At 44.9% G+C, this 27,072-nt stretch overlaps 1 protein-coding gene across 2 annotated transcripts in view; it reads left to right on the top strand.

The window, feature by feature from the left end:
* ctnna2 (catenin (cadherin-associated protein), alpha 2) overlaps positions 1-27,072 on the top strand; it is a 390,077-nt gene that overhangs the window by 12,065 nt on the left and 350,940 nt on the right. For both annotated transcript variants that reach the window (XM_061245031.1, XM_061245032.1), the window contains exon 2: positions 18,399-18,505. In XM_061245031.1, the coding sequence (XP_061101015.1) occupies positions 18,404-18,505 (102 nt within the window). In that variant the 5' untranslated portion in view covers positions 18,399-18,403. The remainder of the gene's footprint in view (positions 1-18,398; positions 18,506-27,072) is intronic.

Here is a 27,072-nt window from a genome sequence, read left to right as displayed (position 1 = left end):
AGCAATTCTGCAGGCAAAAACGCCTTGCTAATGAGAGAGGTCAGTGGAGAAGGGCCAGACTGGTGAAAGCTGGCAGGAAGGTGACAGCGGCAAATAACCACACATTCAGTGGTATGCATCTCTGAACACATAACATGTATAACCTGCTACAGCAGCAGAATAAATCAGAAAAAAAAGTAAAACACCTCAAAGTACATGTACTCTGCGTTTTACGTCAACTTTGCACTTGGCACATTCTCTATCGCTCCGGCCATGGACATATTCTTCTTGTTCCTGCTTAATCAACTCTGAAGTAAAACATCTTTATCATACGGCTGGGTCAAACAACTTTATCTGACTGCTGACGAACTAACAGACACAAGCACGCATGTGATTGCTAAAACATTGTCCCGTAAGTGCGCTTATCTGTCACATCATGAAGCTGACAAGTGAGACTGTCCGTTCAGTGACCGAATTAATTATCAGCGACTGCAGTAATGACATTTTACCACTAGCCGCTCAGGAGAACAGAGCACCTAGCAGAGGAGTCTCAGCCAATATGGACGACATTCTCAGGTCTTTATAAGGCTTGAGCAGCTTTAGAGGGATGTAGTTACATGGATAATGTACCAGCATCAGTTTAACAGCAGAACTTTGGCTTCTTACTTTCAGTTTGGCTTTTACTGCAGGCCTCTCGCATCTAACGGCCTACGGCGAATGTACCTCAGGCTCATGTGGTGATTGCACAGTCCTGCTCATTTATAACAAGCAAGCTTGTTATAAATGCCTGAAAATGGAGAACAAACATTTTTTTGGCAAATGTTTTGAGGCCTGTACAAAATATATGGAGTAAATATAAAAATCGGCGGCACGGATGGTGCCGTGGGTAGCACTGCAAGGAGGTCCTGGGTTCGAATCCCGGTCAGCCAGGGCCTCTCTGTGTGGAGTTTGCATGTTCTCCCCGTGTTTGCGTAGGTTTCCTCCAGGTACTCCAGTTTCCTCCCACAGTCCAAAGACATGCAGGTCAGGCTGATTGGAGAGTGTAAATTGCCTGTAGGTATGAGTGTGTGAGTGAATGGTGTGTGTGCCCTGCGATGGACTGGCGACCTGTCCAGGGTGTATTCCTGCCTTTGGCCCAATGTATGCGGGGATAGGCTCCAGCCCCCCTGTGACCCTGTTCAGGATAAGCGGGTTAGGATAATGAATGCATGAAATATAAAAATCTAATCACCATTATATTAAGTCTTGTCTTACCGTGCTCTGTATATCATTCTATCCCGATAACAAAGAGTCTTAAGCACACTGAGTTATGATGTCCTGCTGTCCCTAAGCTCTTCCCTAACAGCACTGCTTTGTAGCTGCAGCTTTGTCGGGGGGTGAGTCTGAAAGGTTTATGAATGTGAAGCTGCTCTCAGTGCAGGCCCCTTCCTGACCCTACTGCCTGCTGATTTCCACATTTTGGGTTCTGTGCTGCGCGCAGTCCATTTGAGGCAGTGCGAGAGGCAAGCCTGGCACCCGCCCCGCCTCTGAGTCTCTCTGCTGTGAAACATGGCCTCTGGGTGTCAGCGTCCTGTACACGCTCATTATGTGTTGCTGTAAATAGTGTACAGGCCCCGAAATGGATCTCACACCCACACCTTTCTGCAATGCACAGAAGGTGTGAGTCTTTTTTCTCCCCTCCTTCAGAAGCCTCGCTGCTTTTTAAAATTATTTCGCTTCAGAACACGAGTTCCAGGCTTCTACTCCGCTATGCCAGGCAGTCCAAAGGAAAGTGTGTTTAAAACGTGTGAAGCAGGTTTCCCCCTGCCGTTACAATCGTTTCTGTGAAAATCATTTTTTGAAATGACTAAAGATGCCGTTTCTGGGCCATCATTGAAAACATTTTGAGCTTTGATTAGGTGATTGTGTTGGATTTATGCGGCTGTTCCGTAACACTGAATAGTAAAACAACATACAGTAGCCTAACAGACGAGAAAAGAACAAATGACATATAATGTGTACATACTAAACTTGTGAGGTAATATCTCAGAGTATATTTACTTCTTAGCTTCATATAACTTATTTTTGAGTGGATTAAACAAATTTTACTGTACATTGGAATCCTATATTGGTCTGGTAAACAAAAAGCACACATAACAAGGCGCAAATGGGTCATGTTGTACTGTATGATATGGAGTATAGACCCAATCTTGAAATAGATTTTTGAATTGATATCATCTGTGTTGATATTTTCGTAAAGACTTGGATGGCTGTAAACTGAACTTACTTTTCGCTGGCTTACGGCAGTGGAGCTGTCATGATACATAACAAGATGTATCTGTGATGTATGACTTAACATTACATGGTACAAGTGTATTAATAGGACATGAATGGAATTGCACGCTGCCTCTATAATATATTGCAAAAGTAGTGCAGGAGAACACTCATTCATTTCTTCAAGCGACAAGCTGCTGGGAAGGTCAATTTTGTATCTAATTTCTTGCTACCAAAAGCTTTGTGAATTTAGACGGCCTTGTTTTTGTTAGTGGGATTTCATTGTTAACCAGCAGCGTGTTTCTGTGTGTGAATGTGAACGGGATGAGCTGCAGTTTCCTCTGTCAGGATGATGGCTGTTCCTATACATTGTTATGAGCACGTTTTTACACATGGTAACGATATGGAATATGAGCCCTGAGCAGCTCTCTCATTCTATTGACATTTTTATATCGGCTCATCCGTGGAGTGGTCGACAAATTCTACACTGCAAATATTTCTTGCCCCCATTAAATGTATTTCCTCCAAGCCTCGTAAACAGCATGCCAGTTGTGCAGAGGTCTTTTTATTTTTCTGTGTATTTAAAATGAATCATCTACCTCTGGAAAGCCCACTGACCTGGCTTCTGATGAGCATAATAAACACCATTTCCAGGGAGGACAATCCGCTCTCAGTGCAAATATTGCCAGACGGCGCGGAGGACTGTCTGAGATTTATGGTTTTGCTCAGTAATTGCGTGCAGTTTCAGCAACACTCAAATATTTTTGAATTGGCTTCGGTGGTTTATCACCATTTTATATAAATTAAAACTAATTAAAATTTTGATAAAGAAGGGCTCACAATAACCTACAGTGAGAACCATAATTCATTGGACAGTGACACTTTTTTTGTTATTTTGGTTCTCTACTCTAGCACTTTGAATTTGAAAGGATACAATGACAATGAGGTTGATGTGCAGACTGTCAGCTTTAATTTGAGGGTATTTTCATCCATATCGGATATTCGGGTCATTCTTTTGTTGCACGATGAAGTGTTGTCCAATGACTTTGGAGGCATTTGGTTTTATCTGAGCAGATAATATTTCTGTAGACTTCATTGTTGTACTTCTGTCTGCAGTCACATCATTGATGAAGCAAAGCAAGCCCATTCCACTAGCAGCTAAACAGGCGCAAGCCATAACACCTCCATGTTTTACGGATGAGGTGGTATGCATCGGATCATGGGCATTTCCTTTTTTCTCCAAGCTTTCCTCTTTCCATCACTCTGTTAATCTTTGTCTCATCTGTCCACAAGACTTTGTTCCAGAACTCTTTGGGCTCTTTTAGGTGCTTTTTGGCAAACTAATCTCACCTTTCTGTTCTTGAGGCTTATCAGTGCTTTGACTCTTGTAGTCTACCCTCTGTAGTCCTGCTGGTATAGTCTTCTACATATGGTAGACTTTGATACACCTGCACCCAGGAGATTGTTTTTGATCTGTTGGGCTGTTGTCAGGGGGCACCATAGAGAATATTCTCTGGCCATCCACTGCAGTGGTCTTCCTCGGTCTACAGGGTTATTTGACACCGTTAATATTGAACCAAACTGTTGACTTGGGCATGCCCAGGGTTTTGGCAATGTTCCTGAATGAGTTTAATTTCTGAGCCTTATGACAGCCAGCTTCATTTGCATTGACACTGCTGTCTTCCTCATGTTGTTACACCCCAGCGACAATCCCCAAAGGCAATTGCAAAGTCTAGAATCAAGACTAAACATAAACAGCTCTCTTCTGCATTCACTACTGACACAAATTAATACACTTGCCTAACGGAACACATCTGTGAAGCCAATGCAAGAAATACTTGTAGTACCTTAAAATGGAGCGGGTCAGGTACAAAAGGTGCCATCATTTCTAGAATACAGAACCAAAATATCAAAGTGTGACTATCCAATGAATTGTGGTGCTTACTGTATATATCAGAAATACAAGTCCCCAAAGCAGGAACTAGGTTCTGTATGCCTAAAACTTGTTTAACGTCTGCCTGGATCTGGAGTTGACTCACAGTGCCAGAAGTAGACCATGTTGGCTGCTCCTGAATGTTTACATGTGGTTTTTACACTCCATGTAATGTAGCTGTAATTTAATCGACTGGTTGTTGGTTATATAAACACTGAATAAATATTGAGAGTAAAGTAGGGAGTGCTCCCTAATGTATTAGTCTGTAGGACATAGTGTGAATAGGCCACTGTGAATACATGCAGTCTTAACTGTCATCATTTCAGTGACTGGGGTACGTTTGGCTTCTGGCTCACTCATGGAGTTGCAGGTTGATAACATGATCTGCCAGCCACCCACATAACCACAGCAGGCCTCTCCCGCATTCAGCTCTCGGCTCTTTTCTATAATTAAGCCCAGACACTATCTTTTGCGCTAGTTAAATGTGGTTGTCTTTCTTGTCAGCTTTAAAGAACGCTATTGGTTTAAAGTTGATAAATGTGCTAAAAATATAATTTCTGCAGAAAGTAATTAGGTTCTAACGGCCTTTACGAGTTTATTTTTTAATGAGATGCTGTAAAAAATATCTGTGGCAGATCATTTGTTAACAGATAGCAGTATAGAGGAGGTACACTGAAATACCTTCCTGTGACCAGGTTGCCTAATATCCATATTATTGTAGAATTACCTTCAGCAGTCACATACATTATTCCATCGTAAGGGCACAAATAGCACTGGGAGGCACGGCTATCTTCCAACAGAAGGATATTTTACGCTTGCTGTGTACTTCTACAGCAAAATCAAATCCGGTAATGAACCTGCTCCCCAGTTTTACGGCTGTGCGGATCTAAACTGTAATAATTCAGATAAGCTAACACTTCCATTCCAATTATCTCTTGACATTCTTGCTTTGTTGTTTTTGTTTTAAGGCCTGTTGTTCTCTCCTTCTTTAATTACCCTGAGGTTTGTTCTACCTCATTCAGAAAAGTGCCCTTACCGACAAAATAACAAGACTGAACTGACCTTCTGACCTGTAGCTGTCTCAGACCACACAGAAAAGCTTTCAATGGTCTAAGAATATTTAAATGAGCAAATACCCTAGGCTTAATTGTTTAAGTGGGTGATTCTAATAATTTAAATGATAATAAGTCACATGCAGTTAACACAATCGGTATTAGGCTAACATTTGCTAACGAGTGAACTCCACTATGAAGTAGAAATACATGACAAAATATTTAAGAATAATTTGTGATTGTTTTGAAAGGATACTGCCATTTTATTAAATTGATAAGCTTATATGTTAATGGAAAACTCTAAATACTTAACCTGCTTTAGGGTTAGGCTTGGTTGCCTGATCCAAGGAATTTCTAGTACTTGATGAGACAGATATTAACCCTCAAGCCTTCTCAGTGCTTTTAATACCATCAAAGAAATAGAGCTAATCTTTTTTTAACTGATCACTCATTTTAAAATTGTAGTGCATTTTTGGACCATAAGCATAATATTAAATGAGGAACTTGGCCATGTCTGCTGCTGATGAGGTTACTCGTTCCAGAGAGAAGTTCAGGATATTTTCAAAAACAAAATGTCCATTCCTGACTTATGCTACTGCTGAAATTCTTCAAATAAGTTGGTCCAATTTGTAGCAGGTGATCCAAAAAGTTTCTCCAAGGCTGTGATTTCTTGACTGAATTCCCAGTTAGTGTGTAGTCAGCAAACTTCATTTTTACAGTGGAGGCTGGCAGCTGGCAAGGAGACTATTGCTGGTAGATTTTTAACCTGAATGTACCTGTTAAACATTACAAGGATGTTCGAGGGTACCCAGTGTACAACAAAATATCGCTAAGCACCGAGGTGCGGTGTTTTTGAGCAGTCATTCATGTTCTCAGCAAGCAGGTCAATGTTACAGCCTACATAACTGACGGCAGTCTTCGCAGAGGGGCCAGGGCTTGCTGAGAAGGGTTTTTTTCTGGTGTGTGTCAGAGTGGTGTCCTGTGTCAGCTGATGCCCTGCTCCCACGAAGACACCTGAAGGCATTGCCGCAGGTTAGACACCGGCCATAAAAGGCCGCTGCAGTCGTGTACTCCTTCATCCCGGATATGCCGCATGTTTCTGGGTGCGAGCCACTGCTGGGCTTCCGGAAAGTTCTCCGGGGCTTTGATCAGCAGCCTGGTCCTGTGTTACTGAAGCCAGCCCAAGAGGATGGGGCGTCAGCTGGCTGAGCCTTAGAGAGATCTCCACTCTCTCTCTCGATGTGCCATTGGAACAGCGTTAAAGAAGAGAAGCAGCCGTCTCTTCCTCACTCGCAGTCTGCGCATCGCAAACGCGCTGAGCTGTACTTTACGGTCATTTCCGGAACCGCGGTCTCTTAAGGACAAGTTGCGGAGGTCTTCTTCAGCAGGCCCATGAAAGTGGGAAGAGGGCGTCGTCTTAATCCGCTTTAGATTTGATAATAAGAATACTGTTTAATACTGAAACAGAGCTTTCAGCCTGCGGGGAAAATCATTATGCAGAAGGAGGGAAGGCGGTAATTGTGCTTCACCTTTAATTTCCGCATCAGTGCTGAATTTCCTCACTTTCCCTGTGCAGTGTATTGAACCCAAGAAAAGAGAGGGGATATTTTAGCCATTGCTCACCACGGTAAAGTAAAAAAAGCCTGTTTTACTGGAGTTGGTGTAAGCCAGGCTGGAATTCACAGCTCTTTTCATTGCTGACTGCACGCATGGCTGTATGCCAGCGATTTAGAAAGCATGTTCAATATATCTGATGTGTCAAGGGTGAATCATTTCTGGAGCGTTATCTCCTGGGAGCAGACAGAAGTGCCTTTCGTTTGGATGAGTGAAACGGAGCTCGGGATCTGTTGGGATTTTCGGAGGAATGGGCTGCCTCGCTTAAGAGCATCACATGGGTAATGTCTCCGCTCCGCACACACCCCCACTCCTCCAGTCCCATGAGGTCCGCTCTGACAGGAGGAAAGCTCAAAGAAAGGGAAAATAATGGCATGCTCTTCATCTACAAACAGCATCTCCCAGAACGCACTGTGTGAGAGAGGACTGGCATGACATAATTAGAAGCAGTGGAATCTGTTTACTGAACTCCTGCATGTGACAACAAGAGCCTCCCTCTCCCCAGGAGCAGTCTACCGCTAGGTGCGCTTGCCCTTCGGCATTCACGGTGGACCTGTGTGTCAAAAGCCCTGAAATGTGATCATGGCCTTCTGGCAGAGTCTTGATCCCGGTAAAGGTATTAACCTCAATTGCTGTGGTCGGGTTAATCCACACCAACCTGGCACATAGCATCAAGTGAAGCAGCGTTTTTAATATACTACGTTTCTGAGGAAACAATTACTGGACCGAGTAGAGGGAAGAGAATATGACATATACATATATATATATTGTGAAGTCTTATGTCCATTAATACCTTAGCCTTAGCTACATATTATAGTAGGAATCTACCGAGAAAAGGCCGAGATGGCCTTTTAATTGAAGCAGATTGAGAAATGCAACCGTGCCATTGTGCTAACAGTCCTCACCATGAATGCTTCTTGTCATTATTTAATGGTACAGTGTGCCTCCGCACTTACACTGTATAATAACTGATGCAGAGAATGTCATGTTGTCCAATCTGAATGTGGCGAGAGACTCATTGTGCTGGTACGGTTGTGGACCACTGTTGTTCTCCACTAAGCACAATTAGCTTATAATCATCATGGATTCATCAACATTTTCTTTGAGCTAGTCCAACTGTCTGCTTTTTGTTTGTCATTTGTGAGCAGTAACTGAAGCCTTGTTTCTCAGGAGGCACTCCGGAATTTTCAAAATATGAGCCGGTTTTGAGGTGGAATTGGATATTGATTCATTAATAGTGCAGTTGGATATGAAGGCCCCACTCATCTATTCAAATATTCTGAATTCACCCAGGGTGTCAGACATGTGTTCTCAGTTGACCCCTCCCCCTGGCTGCCATTTGCCTTTGTCTCTCATATTGTGGTAGCATGGGGATATGTTTGAACCTTTTTGGGCAGTTATTGACAAGGTTGCATCTCTGCTGTAGCTAAGCAAGTTCACAGTATTGAAAATGAGGGCACACCTTAATCCTGACTTCCTCATGTTGGTTATCTCGCAGAGGGTTGGCTTAGAATTCAGGCTTTGAGTTCAATTCACTCTCAGGGCATTGCGTGAGCCAGATTACCTCACTGAACTCTTGAACTATTGAGGTCCCTCTGAGGTCATGAGAGGTTTTCACTGTGTGCCAGGAACCTATTCAGTGGCAGAATATGTTCTGTTTTGGCCCAAGACTTTAAAATGTAAGGGTGGCCTGTTCTGTTGATGTTGGCTTAGGTCCAGGTCTTTTTCTCTACAAATATGTTGTTCTTTTATTATATTTCGGTTCAACTTTTTTTGTTCTTTTTCTTTTTGTTGCTGCCAATCACTTTGAGTGGACTGCTGTATTCTTATTATACCATCATGCATTTATAAAATAGCCATTTTGGCTATCAAATCTAAAAGCAAAAGTCCCAGGTGTAAGCTGCCCTTTATCTGCCTCTCTAACCTGGAAGTGATCCGTTGTTGGGCGCAGGAAGTGTGAAGTTGAAGCACAGATGGGAAAGTGCTCTGTGTGTCAGAGATAGCAGTGTCTACGCTCAGCAACTTTAAAAGCCACAGGTGAGTAAATATCCCACGTCTGTCCTGGGCCCGCTGCTATAATAAGAGGGCAATAAATCAACCAGAGCAAGGGCAGCGGCAAGATTAATGCAAGGTGTGAGAGAGGCTGAGGCCCTCTTATCGGGCTGGGTCTCTGGAAGGGGACGGATCCTTTGCGGGGTTTGGTGTCTTTGGGTTTGGCTTTCAGGTGAATTTCTGTTTTTTTGACAGTGCACACGCTCATTGCTGGCCCACACAGGGACCTGTGAAGCTCTTCAGATGTATGCAGTATGAAGGTTAAATGTGTTTAACTCCTTAAGGTGTGAGGAGGAAACCAGAGTAGCCAGAGGAAACTCACAAGGGCACGGGGAGAACATGAAAATTCCAGACAGGACCTTCCTGATGTCAGAAGTGCTGTTCACTGCATCACAGTGCTGTTCTTGACTGAACATCCTAATGTAGATGTAACAATCACTACTGGTAATTGAAAGCAGTAGTGCTCCAAATCCAAAGAATCTACTGTTCAAAGGGTTAATGAAGTTTTAAGTTGTTAATTGTTGTCCTCATGGCATCAGTCTTGTCTGGACAAGGTTCATTCTGAAGTCATTATCAGTGGCAGTAGACAGAGAGAGATGGTAATATGTTCTGTTGCCTGCAGAGTCCCTGAAGATTGGCCTGATCATTGTGGAACGCTCTCTGGAGGGAACAGTGGTTAGAAAACAAGGCATGGTGCGCTTGCACGCTTCCCCCTCCTCCCTCTGCAACTGAACCAGAATCACATCTGGCTGCTCTAAACTTAATCTCAGCCAGTTACTGCAGTAATTGGAAACTGATCCAGGATCAGCACTGTGAGGCAGAATCTACCGCACAGTTAAGCTTCTCTACCTTGTTTGTAGTATGTAGCAAAAGCATCTGAAGAGCATTGCACATTTTTCATCTGTAATGCGATCATCAGCACCGGTGTCTGGAGAATTGTTTTAAAATCCCCCCTGCAAATGGGACAGTCGCAGTGCTATCAAAGGATCAGGTGAGATGAAAATGTAAATGGAGAAAGATTCCACCCCAACCCTTTTTTTCTTCAATTCTAAGTCAGTGTTCTAGAAATACCAGTAGTGATTGCGACATCACCCTTAGAATGGTCAGGTAAGAACATTTTAATCACATATTTGTGATTAAAATTTGTGATAGAACCTTAAGGGGTTAATATTCACTTGCCTTATCTTCCTGTATCCTGCAGCTCTGGGACACGAGCCAAGTTTTGTTTTCATCCCATTTGAAAGGATTTAAAATGCAGATTTCTGGGGCTGATGCGGTCGGGTCCTGATGCAGTGAGTTCCTGGGCTCTGTCACTGCAGCTCTGCTCCGAGCGGAGAGATGGAGAGAGCGAGAGAGCGAGAGAACGAGAGAACGAGAGAGAGCGAGAGAAGCTGTAAACTTGTGTATACTCTGACCGCTGGCCGTCGGCTCTCATTTTAAACCTGGGAGCTCTCGCACTGCTTCCTCAACATGACTCGTATTTGCAACTCGTACTCGTACGCACACACACACACACACACAAAAGACAGAAAGACAGGAATAATTACATCAGTCTGCACAACAATCGCACACCTGGGCAGGGATGATGCTTTCCTACTGTAGCAGTTGTTGGCAGTAATTAAAGCCATTTTCTTGTCAAGCACTCCATCCAGTGCTTGTCGTAGCTACAGTATATCATTTCAGGGGCAGCAGAGAATAAACGCCCAATAATCAAGTAATGAGCACTTATTCGCACATCGGTTTGAAATCTGATTTCCATAAAAAAATAACAAGACTGCTTTGCTTTTGGAAAGATTTGTGTCTTAGTGAGCTTGCGGTAGCAGTCATATTACTGCTAATTCACTGCCTCTCTCCCGCCCTCACTTTCAGTCAGATTTACGCTCTTAACATAACCTCGCTGAATCTGACGCTGCTACACGGCTATTCTGAGCTGTGCAATTTCACCCCTCGTGTGAATGGATGGAAGCCACGGTCAGCTTCGCGTCAGCGTGAACGAGGGCTCTGTCGCGCGCCGTTAAAGAAACAACACGCTGTTTGCATAACTGCCCCCTCCAATCATTTTTAACCTCATGCGTAATCCGTTCCGCCGGGAAGCGCGTAAAGGAAATCCTCCGGCGGTTTGATTCCCAGAGCGATGTCCTAGCTTAGCGCCGCTAAGGTGCGGGAATTGAGGGCAGGCGACGGCGCGTGGACAAAGGAGGTCAGGCGGATCTCTGATAGGCTTAGAGCCGCTGCTCCGGGGAGCCAGGCTCAACAGAAGCGCCCATTTTCGTTACGGGTCTCGTGAATTTACGGACGGTTGTTTGGAGCGGGGGCGTTTTGTGTGTTTGTATTTTTATTATTTGCTGGCTGCCGACATGAGGTCTCGAAGCGCGGTGATCGGTAAAGGAACAGTGCGCGCGCGGTGTGAGCTCCTTACCTCCAAAGCTAAAGAAGGTCAGCACAATAACATTCATCTTTTAGCCCAGAGGCCTTCTGCTGCTCTCAGCCCACCCACCAGGCTGATTTGGGATGGCACTGCCGAGCATTTTCAGAAATGAAGTATTGTCATCGGGCAGTTGCTAAAGGGGTTATCTTACCCCAGCACATTTCCTTTTCTTTTTAAGGTAAAGTATGGGCTGCTGAGATATATGCACGCCTCGTTCTGCCAAATATGTGCATCTTCCTCCTTTGTGGGCACACTTCAGCATTACAACACCTCATTAAAGTTTCATCAAGTAAATTACCTGCTTCTGTGGGTGTGCTGCACAGCGGCTGTTCAGTCAAAAGCTGTGGGAACCCCTGCCTCTGTCGAGATTAGTCCTCATTGTGTGCGTGCGTGCTTGCGTGCGTGCGTGTGTGCGTGCGTGCTTGCGTGCGTGCCTTTATTCCTTTTTTCATATATGTACATGAGGTAATTGCTTTCTGGGCCTGGGCTTCCATTAGAAGGTCTGTTTGCTTGTATGCAAGTATGTTTGTGGTTATCTTTTGAACCTGTACACTTGTACATAGATATTTTGAGCACAAACATTTTGAGTGCTTTAGGAAAACAAAACTGAATTGTGAACTCAAACCGAGCGTATGAAGCCTGCTTGAAGAGGGCTTTGCTTTTTCCTGTTCAGAACACAAACCACTGCACCTGCCAGGCAATACTCTAATATTGTCACCACTTGACCTTCACCGCCCTCGCACAGACCACTGTTATGAACAGACACTACTTCTGTTCGCTTAGAATCACTTGCTTAGAGAAAAAAAAAAAAAAAGGGATTGAGGGTCGTTTCACGCCCAATGGAGAATCCACATTTTTGAGGTGACACTCCACAGCTCCTCTGTGGAGGTTTTTACAGTCACCCAAAGCACAGATGGGCAGAGATGTTCCCATGTGCTCCAGCCTGTCAGTGCACATTATGTGAGAAGCATTTCAGCACTGAATGGAGAGCCTATGGGAGCTGGTATGTGGGGGTGGGGGGGGGGGGGGGGGGTGAGTTTGTGCTGTCTCTGGTCATCTTATTTGCCTTCATCATAACAGAGGGATTTCTCCTCTAAGTAGAAGTTCCTGATGAGTCTGCAGTTCATGCAATTGGTGTGAGTCAACTCTGTCAACAGTGATATATCTGCTGTTGGCAGCCTAATTCTGTTTTCCATAGAGAATACGCTTCAGGCGTCATTGTTACCATTTAGGCTCTGTTGAATAGCTAATTTTATGTACATTCTTATTGCTGTTGTTTGTATAGTGTGTAATACTCTGTACAAAAACGATAATGGCTCCTTTACATTTTCTGAGCATGACTGACATATTCAGATGGGTTATTGCAGTATTTTATACCAGTGCTGGGAAGAAATGGGACAAGAAATATTCTCCAGAAAGAAAATTTCACAAGTAGGCTAATCACACAGAAGTGCATGTGTTCTGGAGGTGGTGGGGGCGGCTGTTGTTGCATTTGTTCTGTTGTGGCAGTTTGAACCGATCATCCAATTAGGGGAGAATAATTAGGCCAGTTTAGCCCTCAGGAGCGTGCCTAATTGACCCCGCACTCCTTCGCATGTAAGTACACTTCTCCCATGGGTTCGGCTGGTGAGACTGGCTGGAGGCTCATGTCTCCACCAGACAACACACGCCGAGGAAGAAAATCATACTTTCAAATGACATCAGAGCCCAGCTAATTCCATTACGTGTGCCTGGTTTGTGTAGATATCAACCACTATGAGTGGGTAAGAAGAGGTTTCTATATGGTTGTGAAGGAAACACAAACTGGTTGTACTGGAAGGACAAATCTAGTTTTACTGATATTTTTGTAGACTGACGAGTCCTCTCCCAGGAACATTGATCTATGGTTCTTCTGCAAATCTCCACGAGAGCAGAGGGAGCCTGGGCCAGAGGTTCATACATCCTAATGTCAGAGGATGAGGAGTCTGGCAGGCCGCTGATGAGAAGATGATATCATTGGTTCTCGGCGAGGAGATGATGCATGGTCACGCTCACTCACTCCGCGGTAACGAGATCATCCCTCCCCGGGTCTGTTATTGCTCAAACTCCCGGGGCCTGGATGGAGACCCTTACATCACCGGGCTCAAGTTATGGATGCCCGCCTGGCTAAATTGGACAGGAAGGTTCTGGGTCCTGGTCTTTTAGCTGCTTGTTCAATGCAGTGATTTGCAGCATGACCCACGCGAGCAATCATATCGACAGGCCAATTTTCCACCCATTGATAGCAGCAGCTTATTTATAGCTCTCCCACCCCGGGGGATTATTGTGTATGTAGTTGATCTTACACATGGATCACATTTTAGATCAGATGTATTTTGGTCATGGAAAATGAATGATGAAGAGATTTTGGAGTGTGTAGATATTTAGCTAAATGGTGAGAGGTGGTGTAAATAAACAGATGGTTGTGATCCAGAAAGAACCAGATGACTGACTTGGTGAACTGGTTGGGAAGTGAAGTGCAGCCTCGGGCAGCGGTCCCTGTAGATGAAAGGGTTTTCAGCGCTTTGTTTAGCACTGATGTGATGATGGATGATGGCGCTTAATGACCTTTCATTGTCCGGTCAGTGCTTGCCAGTTAATTTTGGATTGAGGTGCGTGCATTTGCTTTCGGAGGGCTGCATCCGTCCAAAGAATAGAGCACAACTTGTTCCCTGAGAAGGTCTGTTGAGCTAGGTTTCCTTCCAGGCACACTCAAAGATTTTTCACTCCCCCCCACCCGGCCCACCCCCCACATCTCCCAGACAAAAGCATGTAGACCAGCTGGCCACACCGAAGACCTGATTAGCTTGCCATTTCCATGGCAACCGTACCCACCTCCCTCTGCAATCAAATCAACCCCACACAAACCCAGCTCCCAAACGCCACAATAATACAGAAGCTACTGGCTGGTGACACACAAAGGCCTTACTGAGCAATACTCTCCCTCATCCTTAATATGAAACCAGAATAATTTTTCTGCGTTTCAGCACCTTTTCATATCTGTTGGCTTGGCTGTATTTTGTCATTTTGGGAGTAAAGTGGTTAGATGAGAAAAGGTAAACCACATTCCCTAAAGCAGTGTTGACAGGAGCTCATTTTAAGCAATGCTGCCAGATGAGTTTCTCTTTCTATAGAGATGGGTCGCCTGTTATATTTTCTTCCCCTGTAGAGCAGTTTGATGTCCGTTGGACAACATGCTCCACCTTTTCTACCACTGAGGGGAAAAAATTCAAAATGAAATGAATATGATGGGTAAGAGTGAGCTGTGCTTCACCTTAGTTTGAGGTCATGTTTTTGTTTCCGTGGTGAACGCCCATCCAGCCGTGGCTGATGTGTCTGTGGTCTTCTTCAGCCACTGCTACCGCTGCGTTTCAGCCACCGCTCTGAGTGCGTCTGACTGCTGGGCGGGGTCGGCCGGATTAGCCCCGGATTAAGACTGCCTGAGTGAGGTTAAACGGGCGCGACGAGTGGTCCAGCTCTCACGGAAGTCTCCGGAAGTCTCGCAGATTTTCGAATGCGATTTGGTGCTCCCAAGTGTGATTTAGGCTAGTCATTTATTCACGGCTCTAGCTTTAGATATAGGGCCAGATTAACTATGGAAATGGTTGCGATACGAAATATTTTCACATACCGAAACATTTATGATACATTTTTACATGGACCATATTAAGGTGCTAAAATTCATGTGAATCAACCAGTAGCAGACAATGACAAAATGGCAAAAAAAGAGTTTAATTTACAGGTTAGGAAACAACATGCAAGGCATGATTCACAGCACCATATTGTAGCATAGAAGTTTAGAGTGACATTCGACAACCAGAAAATGATTTAATGGAAAGATAGCATGATATTAAGTGGCATATAGAAGAAAAACAACTTCCCCACAACATAATGCAGGCTGAGGGCAGGACCTGTGCAACCGGTCTGTTTGGCTTCACTATTTTCTGGTCACTTAATTAAGTGGATCCTTCTTGGAGAAAAGGCCCTTTTCTGACCTATTCTTTTACTTCCCTTGTCCTCTGTGTTCTTTCCTGGTGCTTGTGATTACTGCCAAGACTGGGATAGAGAACTCCTTATTAAAACACCTCTAATAGAACCTGAGCTAGGCTATGTCAGCACTTAAGAAATTGCTGCCTGCTTTTCGATGACTTCTTAAAATCCGTGCTCATAAAAAGGTGGTGTGCTTATAAATAGGGCTCTACACAAACATTTAATCAGGGAACACATATGCTACTAAATTGAAAATTGAAATTGAAAATTTAGGGGCATGCTAATGAATCCCAGAATTAGTTGATTATTTTTAAAATATATTCTGTTAGCACACATACATTTTCTGCAGCGAATGCTCCTAAAATGGGAGCACTGTCGAGCCTTGTTGGATGGTAGATGGAATACAATTGATATGATTTACAAAATCTCTGTACTCTGTTTTAATGTGTCCATCCCAGACATGCAAAATCATGGACAGATGTGTATCTAACGGAAAGTCACTGAATCTCACATCCTAATAGTCATTTTCAACCATTTTGACACCGATTATAGTAAATCTGGCCCCTAGTGTTTTCTGTGTCCTGCTATACTGTAGGAGTACTTGGCTACCCTCTGTAATATTAGACTCTGAAATAAGCGGGAAGGACATGCTTTGTTGAAATTGATCATCTCTGCCCCTGCCTGGAGACTGTAAATGGGTTTGTGTAATTATGATCCTGCCATGTTAAGATTTCTCTTGCCAGCCATGTGTCTCAGTGGTGTTGCTGTAAGTGTTGGGGCTCTTCCTGAAGCATGTGGCTGTTATGTCATCAAAGCTATTAAATCATTAAAGGTACAATAGGTAAGATCTTTGTGTTAAAACATTGTTACACGACCATTGTAAATCCCTTCCTATCATTGAAAACGGCTCACTGACATGTTTATAGTCCTTAAATTCGGGTTTCAAAATATACAGTTGACGGCCTGACTCTACCAAAACATTGTATAACTGTTCAATAATTCAAGCTCATTGGTTCTAATTGACATAGCCAATGGCGTTTCAACGTCAGCGCATTTACAGAGAAGGGGGAGGGATAAAGAGTGTTGTGATTTGAAGGTGTTTGTTGCTGTTATTCCTGTCTTTGCTATTAGAAATCCAAAATGACCTATTGTACCTTTAAATAATATATTTTTTAGGAAAATGGCCTGTACTGTGCATTTGGGTAAACGGACTGCGCCACCACTGTCAAACCTATGCAGTTGGAAACATTTACTGAGCAGACTCTTCATTCATAAATGAACTGAAAGGAGAAATGAAAGGTTATGCTACCTGGCTGCTTGTCTTTTACTCAGTGCACTAACCTACTTCAAGAAAGACCTGGAACAGCTGAAGGTGCAGTTTACTTCCAAGAGATCTGTTTTTGGAACATGAGAAGTATTTCTATTTAAAATGCCGCACTTCTCATTTCACCTTTCACAAAAGAGAACTTGAGTGTTTTTTTCTGCAACCACAGCTACTTTTAAGAAATATAATCTATTTATTATACGCCTAAGTTAAAATTAAGTGCAATATTTCACGGCTCATCTCTTCATGAGTTCAGTGGGATGCTTGCCTATAGCGGGAGCCACCTGCATATATTAAAATAGCAGATGCTTTATACCCACATAGGCTTAGGAGTCAGAGTGTGCTCGTGGATACTTAAAGGGAATCGGTAAGTGACATGAATGGCAGTGAGTCTCTCAATATGGCCGCCTGGAACTTCACAATCAACAGGAGTTCATAGCTGTGCAGTTAATTACTGTTAACCTGTTCCCTCAACCTAAGTCAGATATGATGAGTGCAGAGGGTGGATATGTTATGAATGAAGATGAAAGGCTTGGCCCCAGTTTTGCTGTCATACAGTAGGTCATTTTGCTTCTTTTTTTAATTTTTTATTTATTTTAAAGACGCCACCATCTTCTTCTTCAGAGGTCATCAATATTTTTTCATTTCGAGTGCAAATACATTACATTAGGTGAAGCCTCTCCATACCCACTCATCTACCCTAATACCATAATACAAAAAATGCACAGAAAGACTTGACAAGACATGAGACCAAGCAGGTGGACGAACTGACATACATGACAAGATATTATAAAACCCAGCAGATGGATGGACGGACAGACAGACAGACAGACAGATAGATAAACATGACAGGACATAAGACCAATCATTGCATGTAATGGGTTTAGATTGGGGTTGCTTATGTTCTGATGTAGGAGATATGAGATCGGAAGGTAAGATGATGAAAGGAAGGGAATAAGATTTTGGCGGGGGATTTCTGATGCGTGCGTGCATGCGCGTGTGTGTTGGTGGGATTAGTTAACAGGCAAGTCTAACAGTAGGTCCTTTTGCTGATAATGGCTGCCTTAGGTCCCATCTGCCTAGTCCTGAAGGCTGACGGACCTGCTTTACCTGCAAGTTTACTAAACAATGCCATAGCTTGGCTGGTAATTTCTAATTTGCCTTTTTGGTGAACCTTTGTGGTATTTAAGGGTAGATATGTTGAGGGTATCTCACCAGATCCTTGGCTCAGGTCCTCTGTTGGAGACTCACCTCAGTTGGGGTGAAGCTACCTTGAAGTAAGGCCATTTGTCATCCACATAGCTTAGACTTGCGCTATTGATGTTTTTTGGAATGTCTGGAAAGGTTTTGTTAGTAGTTTGAACTGCTACAGATGAAAGCAGTGAAAGCAATGGCTGGCAGAAGAGAATTAATGCCTTGTCTTGGGAGAGATTTGTCTCTGTTTTCAGTCAAGGTGAATTCTCTTTCCCACATACCAGAGTCATTGAACTGAGCGTTCTTCAAAAAAATCTATCACATTGAAGAAAAAAAGAAACAGAAATTTTATCTCATTGTTCTATAAAGCACCTCATTCAGTGTATCTCATTAGGTGAGATGTCTTTAATTCTTCTTTTAAACCAACTTTATAGAGCATAAAGTTCTTTTAAGAGTTCAGGAAAATAAAGGGTTTCCTTTGAAGTGCCTGCTGCTGTGAATTCTTCATTTTTTAAATCTTTCGGTCTTTCACTCTGTATTCTTTCTCCTCTTTCACTTCAGAAATCATGACAACTGCAACATCACCCATCCTCCTAAAATGGGACCCCAAAAGTCTGGAGATTCGGACCCTGACTGTGGAGAGACTGTTGGAGCCCCTGGTCACACAGGTAAGACTGGTGGCTTGGAGACGGACGTAGAGCTCTTCTGTGTTCCTTCAGGTTCTTTGTCTTTTATTGTAACTTTCATTCTTGAGCAGAACATCGAAAAAATGGTGGACATAATCTTCCAGGAGAGGTCTTGGATACCTCCCCACATGGATAACCAAGGATTGAAACCAAAAAAGCAAAAGTATAAGAATAGGGTAGAGAAGATTAGTTTAAGCATACTGGTTTTAGCTAGCAATGTCACAGCTGGCCTTGTGTCACATCCAGGTAAAGATGTGTGGATTATCAAAATGGGTAGTTCTCAGGTGTAGAAATGCTCATGTTTATACTTGTGCGCACACACAAACACAGCTCTTTCCAGTTTCACAGTGGGCTCAATCTTTTGATTTCTTTATATAATTCCAGTGTCTTCAGTATGGATTATTAACTTTCAGCTAATTAAGTTCTCGGTTTTGATTTGTGCACCATCATGGTTTTTGTTTCTCTGTAAACATTCTGTGAATATCTTACTCCATTTTTTACATCTTGATTTTCTTTTTTCATTCTCCTGCTTGAAAACGGAGAGATTATGGATTTAAAGGATATTATGGATTATGGATGTTCTCCCTGGCTAAAATAAAGCTCTGGTAAACAGTGCTTGAAATTGTTCTGCGTTCTGAACGGAAGCGGTTCTTTACGAGTGTGGAATGTTTGAAATGGCTTGTTGAGGTTGTTGTCCACTTGCATAATGCTTGCAGCCCTCCGTGTTGGGGCCTGGGAGGGGAATGAAGTTGGTTATGCTGGTGGCAGCTGGTGGGCAGGCGAGGGTTAATGGGGTGACACGCTGTCCCTACCCCTCCCCCTTCCCCTGGCCTCCACCCGGACACACAGTAAACAGCCAGGACCCTGCAGCCAAATGAGTTGCTTTGTCAGCAGAAGCGTGGCCTTGTGCCACCCCCGCTCGGAGTGCGCATGGAATGCTCCAGATTCTGGCAGCATTATGGGCTGAAGGGGGGGGGGTTGAAAGCCCACCATGGACAGCTCCTGTTTCCACGGCAGCAGCATGGGCCCCTCCCTCAGGAGCAGCGTCGGGAACGCCTGGGCTCCGTGGCGCTCCGGCGGGAGGGATGGCGGGGAATTACGCGGCCTGTCGGAACGTTTAAGGGTTTTGAAGTCTCGGCCCCTCTGTGACACTCGCAGATAGGGAAAAGACTGCAGTTTCCAAAGATGAACCAAGGGAGGGTACTGAAACGTGTAGCTCAAAAGAAAGAAGGGACTCGTGTACTCTTGAGTGATCGTTTGAACTGGATTCATCAGACACCGAGTCTGTTTTGCGACTCGATTTTTATCACCAATTAGTTGAAGGGAAAAGGATTTGATCCCCTGGATGAGCCAGGTCTTTGTGTAGTTAAGCTGCAGTCAAAGCGAGCCCTCAGGCCTTTTAAGCTAATGCCTCCACCATTATACACTTCTTGCATGTTTTCTCTGCACTGCCTTGTTTTATATGAAACTGGGTATGGTCTGAGACGCACAGCAGTGCTCATAATTCTACGGTTTCCACTTCTCCGGTCGTGCCGTGCTGCGTACAGATTTGCTTCTGAGCGGAACGAGCATTGCGCTGGAAATGCAGCATGTTACATCAATCTTTGCGTCGCAGTGCCGGTCGTTTAACCAGCGTTGCGTGACGTTCCTGAGGGCTGTGTGCAGACAGCATCCCCTGCTTTTCTTTCGGCGGGAACTCGTTACCGAAGGGAAGGTAATTTTTTTTGCTTCGCAGTCTGCCGTGTGTTTGCCAGGTACGATCGCGGCACATGATTAATTCTGGCTGACGCTCAGTGGTACTGATCGAGCAGTGGCCAGAGGTTGTATCGCGTGCAGACCGCTTCCTCGAAGGGCCAGCCCTCCCCCACTTGTTCATGGGGGGGCGGGGGTGTGGTCTCCTGATAACAGCTGTCACTCTTGGCATTCCCTGAATGGCAGCTGTGTTTTTGGTAGCCGTGCTTGGTTTGATTTATTCCGCGATGTGACAGAGCCTTTGACCGCGCTGCAGGGGAGGAGAAACCAAGGCCGGTGAAGTGTTTGTTCCTGAGCCACACTCCAGGGCATGGAGGCTGGGGTGTTCACAAGACCGTCGCTCCCCTCTGTGTATGTGCCACTCGCTTCTGCTCATTGCTCTATCCGCTGCCTCATTTTCCATCTCACACTGCTTGTGAAGGAGTTGAGAGCTTTGTGCCTGAAGTTAAATAACCATCCACACCTTCATAGTGAAAAGTACAAACCATGTTTCCTCCTCTGTCTGCTTTGGGAATGACACTGGGTACAAGCTTAGCCATGACCAATGGGAAAATAATAGATGGCTCAGAATTGCCTGGTACAAACTCGGGTCTGTAAATGAGCTACTGAACATTCATTCATTCATTCATTATCCTACCCCGCTTATCCTGAACAGGGTCGCAGGGGGGCTGGAGCCTATCCCAGCATACATTGGGCGAAAGGCAGGAATACACCCTGGACAGGTCGCCAGTCCATCGCAGGGCACACACACCATTCACTCACACACTCATACCTACGGGCAATTTACACTCTCCAAGCTACTGAACATGAACGCTGCAAAGACCAAAAGGTAACACTATCTTAGCAAGTATTGTATTCTTATTTAGACTTAAATACTTAGTTCTATTACTTTTTTGCTAAATTAGGCAAAAAAAGCCAATGAGGTGTGTGACTCTTTTCATGATTTGCCAATGGGGTAAGACAATTCACTTGCCAAAAGTAGTAAAAAGTAACTTCAACCTACAGTTTCTACATGAGAGGAAAGAATAACATTTAAGTCTCATTACCAGACTAAAACACTTGATAAGACAGAATGTTGCAGTATGCAGCACATTCCTATCAGAAACACATAGTGCTAGCCCCTCTGCTGTATGCATATGTATTACTCTGCTCTGTTGTTATGGCCTGTGTCTTCCCACACCATGTTAACGCATCCTCAGGAATGTTGTGAGGTGATGCTCTAATGAGATATTGCTTATCATCTGGCTTAGGGAGGCACTAGTGAACTAATGTTCATTCCGTTTGTCCCTTTCTTTATTTCTCTAAGTACGCTCAGAAAATGATCATTTTGTGTCACAGCCTGGAACAGCAGGCGCGTATCATAGAAACGTGTGTGTGCATGCGTGTGAAGGATCTGTCAGCTAGATGCAAATAGAGAGGTATGTTTATTGAGAAAGAGGGAGGGTAGATTGATAGAAGTCATTTTTGCGTGGAGTGGCGTCTCTTTTCTCCCTGTTCCTCCCGGCGTGTAATGGGCAGAAATTGGCTGTGTGTCACTAAAGGCATCGGGAGTGCACATGTCACCTTTCCCGCCTGTGTTGTTTTAATGGGACTGAGCGGCATCGCCCAGCCGCGTGTGTGTGTATGTGTTAATTACTGTGTGTGTGTGTATGACTGGGGGTGTGTGTTGGCGTTGGTGTGTGTGGTGTTACTGGGGGTGGTGTATGTGTGTGTGTGTGTGTGTGTTACTGGGGGTGGTGTGTGTGTGTGTGTGTGTGCTACTGGGGGTGGTGTGTGTGTGTGTGTGTGTGTGTGTGTGTACTACTGGGGGTGGTGTATGTGTGTGTGTGTGTGTGTTACTGGGGGTGGTGTGTGTGTGTGTGTGTGTGCTACTGGGGGTGGTGTGTGTGTGTGTGTGTGTGTGTGTGTGTGTGTACTGCTGGGGGTGGTGTGTGTGTGTGTGTGTGTGTTGGGGGTGGTAGTGGGGTGTTGAGGCGGTGCAGTGGGGGGAGCCCAGGGGTATGGGGTGGGGGGTCATTCCATCATTACCTCTGAGGGATAGGCGGGCGTGTGAATGTGCATTAATCATCGGAGATATAAGATTCAGCTTCCTTCCACTCTGCCTGGATCCCCCATTCCTCAACATGGCAACCCACGCTCCTCAGGGCCCATTTCTCTTAATTGTTGCTGTGGGAAATGATTCAGAATAGAGACACAGAGAATCTAGGAATGGATTACACTAGCTTCTGTATTCTATATTCTGCCATTGCTCAGTCATGGGGAAACGCTATTTATTATACGTTTAATTCATGAATGAAAAATACAAAATAGTGAAGCATGGACATCAGGACATTGTTTTTGTTTTTTCCATCTCCTCCACAGTGATTGGCATAGCTTATGTTTATCCAACAGATCTTGGTGATGGGTGTCATATAACGGTGCCCCACCCAGGAATTGAAAAAGCTTGGCTTGGGTCATATGCCTATTTCCTGAGCCATATTGAGAACCGCCATCTTATTATTTTTCCATCAGCACGAGATTCCTTTCAACCAAGTTCACAGCTGTAGCCCCACCCCCATTTTAAATAAGGAGATAATTATTGCTTCTAGAACATTCTCAAGATGTGCAGTAGGCTCATAGCAGTCTACCCTGAAACATAATTATATTCATTTTATTAGGTTTTGTAAATATCATTCTAAAGATAGTGAAGTGCCTGAAAGGTCTATTGATGGTCCACAGCAGTCTTCGTATTTAATGTCATGAGCAGAGAATGCTCAAATATGAAAGTTAATTAGCCCCCTTTGGCTTCAGCTCTTTGCGTGACCTTATAGCACACTTCCCCGAAGTTGAAATTGGTTGAGAAATTCAGAGCGTTTTTTATTTTATTTGTTGTGAGTGCTCCACTGTAGCCGAGAGTAAGACATGGCCCAGAGCGAAGAGGCAGCCTGTTAGACAGATTAATCAGAGGTCAGACCCACAAAGCAAATTCACTCCCCCCTCGTCAAACAGTAGCCCTGCCACCAAAACAACCGCCGTTCAGATTGCTTCACGGTCAACCGACCGGAAAGACCGGGAGCTTGAAAGCCTGAAAGATGGAGGTGGTGGTGGTGGTGGTGGGTGGGGGGGGGGGATGGGTACCTTGTTCTCTGTTTTAAAGTGCCCAGTCCCTGAGTGCTGTCAGTTTCCACTGCCCAGGTTCCCTCCCACGCTTCTGCTAGCGCAGGCTGCTAAGACGCTGGGTCTCTCCGAACCTGAATGGCCCTTCAGAGACTGGTCGTGGGATTTGATGGCACAGCTGGTGGACTGGCGAATATGGAAGCTGTATGTATGTTTGTCCTCAGTCCAGAAGCTGTTCAGGTTCACTGCATCATTACTGTGTCTCTCCTCCTTTTGCTCTGAGTATCGTTATAGTTGTTTGTCTTCCTCTGTTCTGAATCTCGACACCGCAAGGGAAATGAAATGTCACCCATGTTTTTATGGGTGCGGGCAGAGGGTTAATTTTTATCATGGAAAAACACGGACATTTGGTTCTTTCTGGCGGCACTTCAAGGTTGCGATATTTCCACGCCGGTCGTTGGCTTTTAAGTGTCCATCTGGAATTGGACAGCAGGCCTTCCTGACTCACCGCCTGGGGGGAACGTGCGTCCCTCGGAGACCGATGCGCTGGTGCTGGCCGTCGGCAAGGCCCCTCTCGCCCCGCGGGGCGTCACCACCCACTGCGGGGCGTCACCACCCACTGCGGGCCACTGGGACGGCCCACTGCTCCGTATCCTGTTCGCCAGGCCGGTAGGGGCACGGCAGATATACATGTGTCCACCTCTCTCCCACACCCCACCCCCTGATGAACAACACGGACCTGGGAAGACGTGCCCCGGGGGGAATTCGGCGAAGCAGGCGACGCGCCCCGGAGAGAAATGCAGCGAGACGTGGCGGGCGGGCGGGAAACGGCGCCATGCCTTCTAGAAAGGAGCGCCTGGAGGCCCACTCCTTCCCCTTGTGATCCTCTCTGGTGTAAGACCTTAGGCTGTGAGGAAGAAGAGGGCCGATTTGATGGAGGACACAACATCACTTTTCCACAGGCGAGCGAGGAGAGACATGAGTTGGGAGCCATTTTGCCTCCTTTTAATGAGATCCAGTTGAAGAACAAAGTCTTGTCACATCAGGACCTGCGACTCCCGCAGTGAAAGGTGGCCTGATTGTGCTGCACATGCACACCGATAAATGCGTCTAACACACGCTTTATGTACCCTTACATTTATTTTTTATACCGAAGAAAAGTGACAGGAAAATAATTGGTTTTGGGGGGGTGGGATTTGGGTGCACTTAGTTTTCACTGGAAAACCGCAGGGTTGAGGTGACTGCACAGCTATACCATCTGCACCGTGATGATTAATTTGCTTTTGTATCAGGTTGGAATATGATACAGGGAATTTTTAATTCCACATTGCAGTGAAACTAAAATTCAACTTCATGCAATAATAATAATAATAATACAAATTTGCCTCAACTCCGGTCAATTTATGAAATGTCAGAAGCTTTGTGCAAAAAAACCTTTTTGAACAGAGCAATACTTTTTCCAAAAGTCCATTTTCTGTTATAATTGAGCACATTTTTTAGCCTATTTGCGTAATCACAAGGGAAGCTCCAAATGGTCTTAACAGAGCTCATTGATTTAGCCAGAGGGCAGAGGTTTTCATGCAGTCATTTGTTGTGAAGGCATACTGGAAGCGATTGGGGTATCATTTTCTTTTTTTCCCTGTATGAGGAAGCGGGGTGCCTCTGTAGCGTTGTGAATTCATTGCCCACGCTCAACACCCAGAGCATTTCACCCTGGAAACAGCACAGTCTCTGCTCTTGGGGCAGTGTTAGCCCAATGTACATTTCTCACATGGACACATTCCCTTCACTAAGTGTCCATTCGCCATTAGAAACGGAGGCGCAGATGTGGAATTTGCATATTGCTTCCTTCGGTCTTAACCTGCAGTGACTGCCGCCTTCAGTTTTCGCTTCGATAATTGCAAGCGGCCTGAGTTTTTGACGCGGTCTGTCAAACCGACTGTCCTGGCCTGTTGTTTCCTCTGCTTGTAAACTTCTCATCAGATCCCAGGTGGAAGTAAGGCGCTGAGGCAGAATGTTCTGTCGCTCTGTCGATTCAGAAGCACATCTCACGCGCCGAAGAGCGGAAGGACTAAGCGTAAGAACCTCTGACAATGACGGACACCCCTCATTTCCTTTTCGCTCGGACAAACAAATGTAGAGACTTGCAGCTGAAAACACGGCCTCTGTCCGGTTTTACGGAGAGCCGTGTTGGTGCAGCTGACGAACCGCCAACATTAATGTGAAGCTTGGCGTTCAGGGGCAGGTTCAATTTGTTTTATTGCAAAGGTGTTATTTTAACACCAACGCGTCGATTTAAACGAGGGCACTGATATAGACTGTATCTTCAGCCTGGCGGCACAACATTTAAATTCTTATGCCTATGGCAGTCAATGAAATTGCATTAATGTGGTAAAATGCATGTTTTACTGTGTGCCTATTTAGATATCAGCATGTGTGAGAGAGTGCATCTCAGTATCAGTATTCTCTTCATTCAAAGAATAAAATATATTGGTAGTGTCTAAAGTGTATGTACACTTGCGTGAATTAACAGTTTAAGGCAAATATTGATTGAATGAAGGTCTTTGCCTGATCCCCTCGTCTCAGTGTACATTGGCTCTGTGCAGCTCTTCAGTCTGCAGTGATGGTTCTGGGATGGACATACTGTAACTGTGTTGCCAGGCATGGCTCTGTCTCACATCACTTCTAAATGCTTTACGGAACCGAGAGGCAGTTATGGAAAAGTTTTTATTTGCGGAATTCTATTGTGAAGGTGTTTCGGGAGGGAGATGGTGCACCGAATGGATTTCTGCTTGTCCGCTTCAGCTTTGTGTACTTCAGGGAGTAAAGGCTCAATCTCAGAGAGTGTTGGGTCATCACAACATTTATCAAAGCGAAGCTTCCCACTTCTGCTTCTACACGCGGGTCCCTGAGGTGGTAGAGGATGTGTTGTTAGGGGCAGTGTTTTATAATGGGTAGGGTGCTGGGTTCGTGATTAAGGGGTTGCAGGTTTCGTTCCCAGCCTGGGGGACATTGCCGTTATCGCCTTGAGAAAGGTACTTGTTTCAGTTAATATCCAGCAGCTTAAATGGAGGAAATGTAAATGCCTTGAGTCTCCTCTGTCTCCTGAACAAATGTTAGCGTAGCTGCGTTTCTGCTCGTGGCTGTGGCCCGTGCAGGGGGATTGCTAAAGGAGTTACACATTAAATAATATGTTTGATGCCTGCTTTTCCCCACCCAGGGGTCTCTGTCTGGCTGCGCGCAGCAGGAAAATTAAAAGCACTGCGTATCATAATTAGAAGGCAGGGTCTTGCTAATTGCAATAGGTGAACTGCAGTCGTGATTTGGCTTAATTTATTGAGGTGTCAGTTTTACCTGTCCCTGTGCTTGCTGTGTATAAGCACCCCTCTGTGCTGAATTAGTGTTTGAAACAGGTACGGCAATTCTGGGTACGGGTTTTTGGAGGGCTTTCACTTGCTTTGACTGGAAGTCTTCTGAGGTAAGGAACTATTTTCTTTCTTGTTAGCTGTTTGGTCGTTGAGGACGATGAGCCCATGAGATTTGATGCGTCGGTGACGCAGGGCAGTTGGGGCGCTTTGTTTCCAGAAGTGGCTTTCGGTCTCTCCAGTCTCGTTGAAATTGGAAAACGTCTCTCCTCTTCAAACCTGGGCTGGAAGGGGAGAGCAGCTGTTGAAGAGGCAGGGGTGACGCGAGGCATCAGT

The sequence above is a fragment of the Conger conger genome, chromosome 6 (assembly GCF_963514075.1).
Source record: "Conger conger chromosome 6, fConCon1.1, whole genome shotgun sequence".
Lineage (NCBI taxonomy): Eukaryota > Metazoa > Chordata > Actinopteri > Anguilliformes > Congridae > Conger > Conger conger.
Note: the sequence above shows the minus strand (reverse complement) of the source record. Positions and strands in the feature narration are given on the sequence as shown.